Raw genomic sequence first — 10,611 nt, 5'->3', positions numbered from 1 at the left:
AAAAGAAAAAAATATTGCATGTAACTCGAGTTATAAAACGCCACTATAGGTCTTTAAAACGTCACTATAGGCTCCTTAAAACACCACTATAGGGCTCCATAATTTTTTTTTTTTTAACTCAATTTTGAGAAAATCGAGTTTCAAAGGAAGGACATTTTCCTAATTAGTTTGAGAAAGGGAGTAAAATGTTGGATTTTTTTTTTGAAAGGGGCATTTGCCCATTTTCTCCAAAAATATTATGACATTTTATTGTATTCTTAAACTTCTTTTTTAGTTTAGTATCTGTAGGGGAACTTTTCTAACTTTTTGTTGAAAATTTTTTTTTCCAAGAGTTTGCTAAAATCCTAGTAATGTATTTAACAAAGAGCTTCCTTAACCTCTCAATTACCCCCCATAGCATAGAATAAATGGTAGCGTAGGAAACCAAAAGAAAGCCACAACTTGAGAAATTTCAAGCGAAATTTTACCATCCCCCACAAAAGCAAATATACCTCCCGTAGTAAATCTCACAATCATTATTATAACAATAATTATTTTTGTAAACATAGTGCTACATTATTAAATGAGATAGCAAGATTTTCCTTTTATTTTTATTTTACAAATGGTCCCCATATAATATTAATGGACTTGGGTCCTATTCAAGCATATGATTCTTTAGAGATTTCCCATTGAAAGATTCATATTTTGACACCCCAGTCATATTGGAACTGGATCTATAAGCACTAATGCAACATTATTTTTCATCTCTTTTCCAACATGAGTGTAGCCATCCCCTTCCTTGTAAATGACATCTATTACTCGTGCAAGATTAAGAACACGCATAAGTAAAGGCATGGGGACAAAAGTAGGCCTTATACACTCCTCATTAATGTCCTTCCATGCATTAGCGACTTGCCTGTTGAATTCATCATGGACTACTTGCTCTGAGACACCATGTTGCTTCATGTAGCATTCAACTGCTGAGGCAGCATGCCCTCTCTCTTGCTCAAACTATACACAAAGTTTTCCAAAAGGGTAAGTAGAAAGTTGGCAACACACACACACACACACTCACACACACACACACACACACATACACACACATATATATATATATATATATATATATATATATATATATATGAAATAGACCTTGCATGCTAGCTTATGAAACTTGATAAGATTTTTTGATTGCATACCTTATGTGACTTCATGTCATCCATGAGTCTACCAATTATAGATGAAGCTGTAATAATCTTGGGGTTGCTGAAGATCCAATCAAATGCCTCTTTGGTAACGATGTCACCCATGCCAAGGAAAGAGATAGCTGTGAGCATAGGGTAACCAGAGGTTTTAAGTGCAATATGCATATACTCCTCCATTGTTGGGATGTAATTTTGGTGGAACCATTTGGCTTCATCAAAGTAGGCCCGAACCAACAGTTTCATCTAAGGTTCAAACAACATAAATGAAATAAGTACGTAGCACGAAAAGTTGACAAAAAAACATGAAAAGTTAGGTTGCTTGACTCTTACAGCATCTTTTGCATAGCTAACACGGTATGCTCTTTCTTTCTTGGCCAACTCATTTTCAATTGCTTCGAATACATCAAAGAGTGCACGATAACATATTTGCATGTATTCTGGAAGTTGATCTATGCAGCTAATATCCCACCTGAAAATATCATGTACCAATTACAAAAAGTTAGACTGACATTATACATCATACTCTTAACATATATATTAATTAATTCAATCCATGAACCTCTCAATTGCTTTAGTGAAGGGTTCGAGTTCTTCAAGTGTGCCATAAACATCATATATATCATCTAGAATGGATGTCATGGAAATAACTTTGGTTAGTATTTTTCTTGCAAGTGAATACTGGGGCTCAAAGTAGACCGCAACTATCCAAAAGTAGCACTCGACAACTCTATCTCTTGCAAAAGGTAGTTTCCTTGCAAAATCTAAATCTTTCCACCACCTACAATTTGAATATAACAATTAATACTGATTGATTGTAAGTAAACAGAAAAAGGAAAATTCTAGGGCTATTATAAAATTTTACTAATTGTTGTCACTTTAATAACCTAATAAATGAATGTTTCAATTACTTATTTGTGATATGTCAATTTGTAAGGTTTTTATAGTAAAATTTGTATAATTTTTAATAACACTTCCAAAAATATATACAAGTCAGTATTTAAAAAAAAAAAAACATTAGTAAAAACAAAGAAATTTTATTTTTTCATAGATAGCGAATCCAATAAGGATCTTTTACCTCCTAACCACAAAATTCATAATTTTCCTTTCTTCTAAAAATAAAAATCTAAAATCATAATATGTGAATCTCAAATATTTAAAATGAACCAAAAAGTTTTAGAAAATAAAGAAGAACTATACTTTTAGGAAAATATATATTAGTTAAATGCGTTTTAGTTTATTTATCTATAAATAAATATTTTTAATTTGATGAGTTATGTATATAGTACAATGGTAATAAGAGAAAAAAAATGAACCAATAAGTACTTATAAAAACTTATTTATTTTTAAGAAAATATACCTTAAATACATTTTGATATTAAATTACATATTACCTAGTGATTTCACTAAGTTCTTCTTTGTGCAATGACTGCACCAGGTTAAAATCTAATTTTGAAAGCTTGAGCAAAGCTTTGTTGAGTGAAGCATTCTGTTCATAGATAGAAATGTATCGCCGAGCCTCTAGCCGTGGTATGCCCTTATGCAAGGGTTGTTTTAGGGCACGAGTTACTTGTGCTTTGGGGGATGCCATGGATTTAAGGTGAATTGTAGTGAACTCAAGGGCCTCATCAAGAATTTCTTCTCCATGGACCCTCAAATGTGTAGCTTCATAAAAGGCTAGCATGCCTTCAACGTTGCTGATCAAGCTTTCCTTTAATTGACCATCTTCGTCTTTGAACTTGTTAAATGCATCTGTTTAATAAACACCAAACTTATTTAATGAATAAGCTCACTATTACACACACACACACATGCACATATATATATATATATATATATATTAAAATATGGACCGACTAGCACATCACTAAAGACATACGGGGCATATATCAAGAAAATTAGACTCATGTCTTACCACATGAAACCTTAAATCCTAGTTGACGTAGTAGTCGAAAACGAAGGGAAACATTGTAGAGATCATCATCTTCAACATCATTATGGTCATTATAAGTAGCATATATATGTTCTAGAGCTTCTTGGATTTCTCTTTCAAAGTTATAAGCCACGCCTAGGCGTTGGAGTGCATCAATTAAGCCCAACTGTTGTGAAAGATGACCCGCAGATGCTAAGAGCTCTTTTCTTACCTCTTCTTTCAGCTCTTCAACTTCACATACTTTACGGAAATGAATATCCTACACCATGAATTGCATGAACAAATAATTATATTGCAACAAAAAAATGCTATATATATTATAAATTCTACTACATAATTTTTAAAAACTAAGTAAATAATCGTGTTACCTTGTCCTCTGAAGTATTGTTGATGAAACGGTCACCCCAAATGCTTGGATGGAAATTTGCTGTCCGGCGAACAACTTCTGATTTGGCATTTTGGGATAGAGCCCCTGAGACTTGGATGGACATATTTTTTCTAAGTTCAAGGACGAGTCTAAGTTTTGAATGGTATGATGGGATTTATTCTCTGTGAACTTCTTGAGCGTGATGTAGAATGCCTTCAAGGCCACGGTATTTATAAGCAATGGAACCAAAAGGTAGTAGGATTGCTTTATGGTAGGTGAGTGAGCATCATGGAAAGATTGTATATTTTTATTGATTAGAATAATCTATAAAGTACAATTTTTGATGCACAGTTTAGTATGATGATATCATATCTCATTAGAATTACCATTTAATTATTACTACAATTTTTCGACGAATAGTTTGGTATGTAATATGATTCATCATACCCAACTATTCGTCGAAAAATTGTAGTAATAATTAAATGGTAATTCTAACGAGATATGATATCATCATACTTAACTGTGCATCAAAACTTATACTTGTGCACTTGGTAGGCAGTTGGGAGCCGTACTTACTTGACCGAAAAGTCTACTTATTCCGAAAATAAATACTAAGTTTTATTAAATTTTTTTTACTTTGAAAAATCTATTTATCCTAAAAATAAATTATTTTATTTATTTTTTACCTAATTATGAGCTATCCCTCTCTTTTCCATGAAAAAGGTAGAAGGGAATTTAATCAAAAGTTAAAAACTAAAAAAAAAAAAAAAAAAAATCAAAAGTTTAGATATTTAAAAATATTCACTAAAAAACTATCTCATAAATAATAAATAATGTTACATACATATTGTAGAAATAAGACTTAGTTAATGTTTAGTTTAAATTCAATCTTTCTGTATTAAATTTTTAAGTGAATGAATTACTAAATATTATAGTTTTAATACACAATCATATTAAATGATGACATCTCCAATAATTCGATAATTATTAGGGTGGGAGGATTTAGACTCTTAATTGAACTTTAAAATGTTAAAAGGTTTAAAAGAGAAAATTAATAATCTCAAAATATGAACTTTTCACTTATGTTGTAGTTATGTCTATACGTGCGTCAGTGTGTGTTCCTTAGCAAAAGTTTTGGTTCTACGCATAGCAATCCCTACTTCTATTTGTATTAACAAATCAAAACATTCTAACTTAGGTGACTTAGTCTATAAAAGAGAAGTTTACCTTCGAATTAATTTGGAAGAAAATTTCTCAAACCCACCATATGACAATTGATAAAATCAATTACATGTATTTTTAGTTATATAACTTATTTAATGAGTTATATGTGTAAGGTTGAATTTATTCAACCATCTAATTGGCTTTATTCCGTGCCAAATTTGCTTGTAATTCAGCATTTAGTAACCCTGTATTTAGGTGGGTTTGATGTAAGGGTAGTGAGTGAGATAGAGTGAAGTTTGCTCAAGAGTGTGCAAGAAAACAGAGACTCGCGGCTGACTCGCGGCTGCAAGCCGCCAGACGCAGCACACGTGCCAAGCATGCTAGAAGGTGAACAGTCATGCAAGCTGGAGCACTACAAGACAAAACAGGACAACTGGCCATACGGTTATCTCGCGACTGGATCTCGCGACTTAGTCAAGCCGCAAGGTCAAGCCACAAGCCACTCCTGTTTTGTAAAACCTGACGTTTCACATTCCTCTCACACTCCAGTATAAATACCCCTTTTACTCATGATTGTAAGAGAGCTTCCAGAGAGAATTTTGAGAGAGAAACCCTAAAGAAAAAAACAAGATTGATTCACCAACAATCTATACATTAGAGTCTCTTCAAATTCCTCAACTCTTTTCCTCTCCATTGTCAAATCCTTGAGAGGCATTATACCAAACCTGGTTCTCACTATTATCATCACTGTGAGAGAGCTGTTTGGATTTCTGGGAAGCAGTTAGGAAGGAACCAATCTTTATTGGTTGATGCTACGGTCTAGTAGCGGAATCCGGGAAGCTAGAAAAGAAAAAGGTTCGGCGCAACCTCGTTGGAGCAAGAAGCTTGGAGGGTTTAGGTGCACTGGGTACATTAGGCTTGGAGGGTCTATTACTGTCCATGTATCCCAACTGTATTTTCTAGTGGATTGTTTACCGCTTAGAGGGCGGCGGAGAGGTTTTACGCCGAGAGCTTCGGTTTCCTCTTCGATAACACATTGCATGTTGTCTTTGTGTTTGCATCTTCCTTTCTCTCTATCTTTGCCTTTTTATTATCTGCTGTGGATTGTATTTTAATTTGGCTTAGATAGTTTTTACTAATTCCATATTTAGCTTATATTAAGTTTCCGCACACTAGTTGTTTGACATAATGCTTGAATTGGTTAAGTTGTAATTTGGGGGTCTAAACGTTTAAGGGCGTTTATACACTTATTTGAACTTTCAATATGACTTTATTTAAATACGAAAATAGATAGTGTTACCAAAAAAAAAAAAAAAAATTCCATGTGTAAAAAAGAAGAAAAATCCTTTATAATATAAAGTGTTTTGGCTAAATATTGTTAAAATCTAAATTTATAGGCAGTTAAACTAGGAGAGAGATAGAATTAGGTAGGAAGATTCTGACATCAATTTTTACTTTTGAATTGGGGAATTTGATGTAAAATATTCTTTCTCTTGCTTCCTATTGGTACTGCTCTTTTGTTTTTTGTTTCGTTTTTTTTTTTTTTTTTTTTTTTTTTGCCGCGTGATTTCTTAGTTGATTTTTTTTTTTTTTTTTTTTTTTTTTTTTTGGCGATGGTTTCTTTAAAAACATAAATGCCGCTGGCAAGGTTTTAACCGAATAAACCACCAAGTTACTCACACTTTGATAATTGTATTGGAAGCAAAATTATTTATTCAGAAAATAAATAAATATTTTAATAAATAAAGTATATATCTATCTATATATTTTTTTTAAATCAATAGTTATAACTACAGAGGACACACACGGGAGAGCGGTCAGCGAAGGTATGCCTCACACCTTATTTAAAGTGCATTTGGGAAGTGCATTTTGCGTTTCCCAGACACACGTTTGTACTTTTGTGATTTTTTTTTTTAAAAGTCGGAATTTTTGACTTTTCTTTCTTAAATATTGCATCTATGCACTAGTTATGGACCTACAAATATCACTTTTTTGTAACTTTTTCATTAAAAATGAGTTTCATGATACTATTTATATATTTAAAAATTATTTTATTATAGTATTTTTTAATTTTAAATTTCAATTTTTAATTTTTAACTCTATTCAAACATATCCTAAAAAGCTGACCCCCAGATTATCCAAAAGAGAGCTGACCCCCAGATTATCAAAAAACAAGAGCTGTCCCCAGATTGTCAAAAAAAGAAAAGAAAATAAAAGAGCAGACCCCCAGATTATCAAAAAACGAAAAAAGAACTGACCCCCTATGAGAAGCTTGGTCCTATATCCCAAATCCCAAGTTTTCATCTTTTGACTTTTCCTTTCGTCCTTCAAGCATGTCGGCCATATATCACATTTTCTCTTTTTCGAGTGAGACAAATTCTTATATTTATTTTAAGCACTTTGAGTATGGTTTTAAAAATTGGTATAGTTAAAGAACTGAAAAATACGGTGGTTATCGGTTTTGTGATATAATTAGTGGTCAAATCGGGAATGTCATAAATATTTAATTAATAATTTTAAAATTATAAAAATATATAATAAGTTTATGACTAATAATATATCTTATTATAATATATAATAAAATTTTTGTAAAAAAATTAAGTGAGTTTTCACCTTTTTATATTAAATAAAAATGTAACTAAGCATATTAACATTACAATATCATTCTTAAAACAAATTAAAATAATTAGTGGCATAGAAGGCCATCACTATAAAAAAAATTGTACTCAATTTTAAAAGCTTGTATAGAAGTCTTTATTTTCTTTTATGACATAAAATTGTAATCGTTGATTATAAAAATAAAAATAGAAAACAAAATAAGAGTTGTGGGGGTAACAGACCAGGGAGCCCATATCAATATATACGTTGGGCCAAGAGCCCAGTCCAGGGAAGAACCCCACCTCGTCCAGGTATGATCGAGGACAAAGGAAACGGCCTACCACTGAGAGTGACACTCCGGGTCATTCCATGAAACATGATAAGTACTAAGAGAGAAAAGGACAACAGAAGGAATGGAAATATATAAGGGAAAACTGCCATTATTGCATTAAGTGCTCTGTACCTAACAAAACCATCCTTTTTAGCTTTTACAAATCACTCCCAATGACTTTGGGGAGGGGCTGATGGGACAAGTATTAGCACTATGAATCTAAATCTACACGTGGACGTTGGGGAGAGGAGGGAAGCTAGTATAAAATGGGGGACGGGAGGCAATTTGGGGGGGGGGGACTGTGACCGCTACCACTCAAGACGTACTAGAAAAAAGCTCATCGGATTGTGCCAAGGACTAACCTTCTTTAATAAATTCAGTTCATCTTTGCTTGATTGTCATGAACACCATATTAACTGTTATCTATGCACTAAAGACTAGCTCTTTGACCCACTCTCTACACATTTATTGTACCGGGCTCACTGATCCAAGATCCCATACATCTTGGACTTGGGCTGCAAATCGTGCCCCTATAAGAGTAGTTGTTGATCTCATAAATTATATTATAAAATTATTAATATAAGAAAATAGTAATTGGTTTTTTATGAAATCATTTTAAAGAAAAGTGTAGTATATTTTAAGTTATTTCATTTGATCAGCAAGAATAATCCTCCTAAAAAAGAAAAGCAAACAAACATTAAAAAAAAAAAATTTCTGCTTGTGACTTACTTGTGCAGTTGTGCTATTTTCTCAAACGTCCAAAGGGATGAAAACTATCCACCACACAAACTAATATCATTTCCTTAAATAATAAAAAATAAAACAAAAAGTAAAAAAATTAAAAAGAGTCCACAACCCTAATGCCCCATATAAATACTAAGGTAGCATTTGGTGCGGAAGAATTCACATTACTCCTGGCATCTAGATTCCTATTTCTAGGAATATAGATATTCCTATATTTGGTTTTATTGGGAAACTCTTAAGATTTCTAGGAATGTGAGATGATAATGTTTGGTTTATTCCAAGAATCTTAAATGAATTATTTATTTTTCCCATTCTATCCTTAGATTTGAATGTGAACTACCAAGCCCTTTAAAAAAAATCTTCCTCTAAATAAATAATGAAAAACCAAATATAAACTAGTAATTGTCATGCTACAACTCTATTTTTTGTATGATGTGCAAGTACATGTAGAAAAGACGCTACCATCTCATCCATTTCCATATTCTTAGATGGCCTCAAACCCTCATGTATGTGGAGCATGTCACAAAGTTTTCTAAATGCTTTCATGTCCATTCGTACATTGTTTATGGATGCTGTATCATCCATCCAAACCATTTGATTTATATTCACAACTCTCACATTTACTCTCTCTAATGTTTGGTCACCCCAACCTCCAATTCTTCCAACTCTCCTATTCCTAGAAAGAATCACTATTGCACACATGTGCACTAACGTCATCCACATTTGACGTAGTAAATCTAATTGATGTAGCAATACAACTAAAATTTTCTTTTTATGATTCCTTGGTGGTCGAGCCATCACTACAATCATACACAAGAAATAAAAACATGACATTTAAGAAAATTACAAATTATTAAAACAATTACTACTAGACTAGCTTCCAGTGTGACATATAGCTAAGTAACTAATATAATGGAAGAAAACTACTTGGGATACTTACTAATAAATTTTTATTAGTTAAAAAAATCTATTGTTTTTAATTTTAGATTAGATATTGCCCATAAATGACCAGTGCAAAATGAGTAAAATGAGTTTCCTCCATGATATATTCTCACAATAATATCAAACCAATGAATCAAGGCTGGAAAACAATAGCATATACTGTGTTTAGGATTTGATGGTTACTCACCCTGTGTAACGTATGAATCTAGAAACAAAGCCATTAATCTAAATATTAAAAAAAAAAAAAAAAAAAAAAAAACCAGATGAAGCCACCAATTCAGATCTATATTTCTAGCAACTAAACAAAACCAAGATCTATGATACGAATAGATACATTAACAAATTTCCATGAAAATAAATCCATTAATAATTTATTGAGCAACACACACACAACAGCAAAAGTGAATACTTGGCAATAATGGAGAGTCCCTTTCAAACCTTTTTTTTTTCCACATGTGAAACCTAAAAAAAACTTGGTTAAAGAATATATCAACAGAGTTGTCTATCCTATTTATGTTATTTTGGCGGGAAAAGATAAAGTTAAGGGAAAAGATATTGATGATTTGTTTTATATTTTATCTTAATTGCTTAAATGATAAGGAAAAAGGGTTAAAATTGTCAATTTATAAAAAAATACAATTTCCTTTGAGCTTTGGAATCTGGATTTCCACCTGTTTTAAAAGGAATACACATTCCTATTGAGAGGGGTTTAAGGGGGGAATCTAGATTCCCCTGGCATTTGATTCCCTAGCGTGATTTGCAACCAAACATGAGAATCTTTAAACATTCTTAGGAATCCTAAAACATTACCCCAAACCAAACGTCACATAAGTGCAGCCCAGCCACCCACTTACTCTCAGACCTAAGGTTGTCCATGGGTCGGGGTGACTCGGGTTTGGGCTTGACTCGGACTCGACCCAACTGGGTCAGGTTACCAAAAATGTGACCCGCAATCGACCGAATATATGGGTCGGACCTGGTGGTTCGAGTCATCAGTTGAACGGGTCGGATTCGTTGGTTAGGTGGGTTTGGGCTTCGAATTGGGCCAATTTTGTGAATTTGCATGAATTTTTTTAACTTAATTTTTGATAGGCCTTTTGGACCCAAATTAATGGGCTTACTTTTAACAAAGATTTATATATTTTTGAACCATGTATATATATCATATGGGCCTCTTTTCACATCCTTTATTTCAAATTGGGCCTTTAAGCTCAGCTTGTATGTCACTACACAACTTTGAACCTTTTGGGCCTCCAGGCCTTATTAGTCCAAATTTAATATTTTTAGCTCACATGTAATGACAACAAATACAGTAAGTAGCACATAAAAGCCGGGGCAAATTAGCAAGCAC

General features: G+C 32.7%; 1 protein-coding gene across 1 annotated transcript; it reads right to left on the bottom strand.

The window, feature by feature from the left end:
• Nucleotides 1-497: 497 nt before the first annotated feature.
• Nucleotides 498-3,672, bottom strand: LOC126727264 (sesquiterpene synthase 2-like). The gene is made up of 7 exons (XM_050432848.1): nt 3,483-3,672; nt 3,097-3,373; nt 2,576-2,933; nt 1,744-1,962; nt 1,515-1,653; nt 1,179-1,427; nt 498-990 (listed from the first exon to the last, which is right to left on the bottom strand). Exons 1-7 carry the CDS (start codon nt 3,603-3,605, stop codon nt 697-699), a joined length of 1,659 nt encoding a protein of 552 aa, XP_050288805.1. The 5' UTR covers nt 3,606-3,672; the 3' UTR covers nt 498-696.
• Between the last annotated feature and the right edge of the window lie 6,939 nt (nt 3,673-10,611).

Source organism: Quercus robur, chromosome 5, assembly GCF_932294415.1.
Source record: "Quercus robur chromosome 5, dhQueRobu3.1, whole genome shotgun sequence".
Classification (NCBI taxonomy): Eukaryota; Viridiplantae; Streptophyta; class Magnoliopsida; order Fagales; family Fagaceae; genus Quercus; species Quercus robur.
The sequence above is the reverse complement of the archived record's forward strand: the minus strand, read 5'-3'. Positions and strand labels throughout refer to the sequence as shown.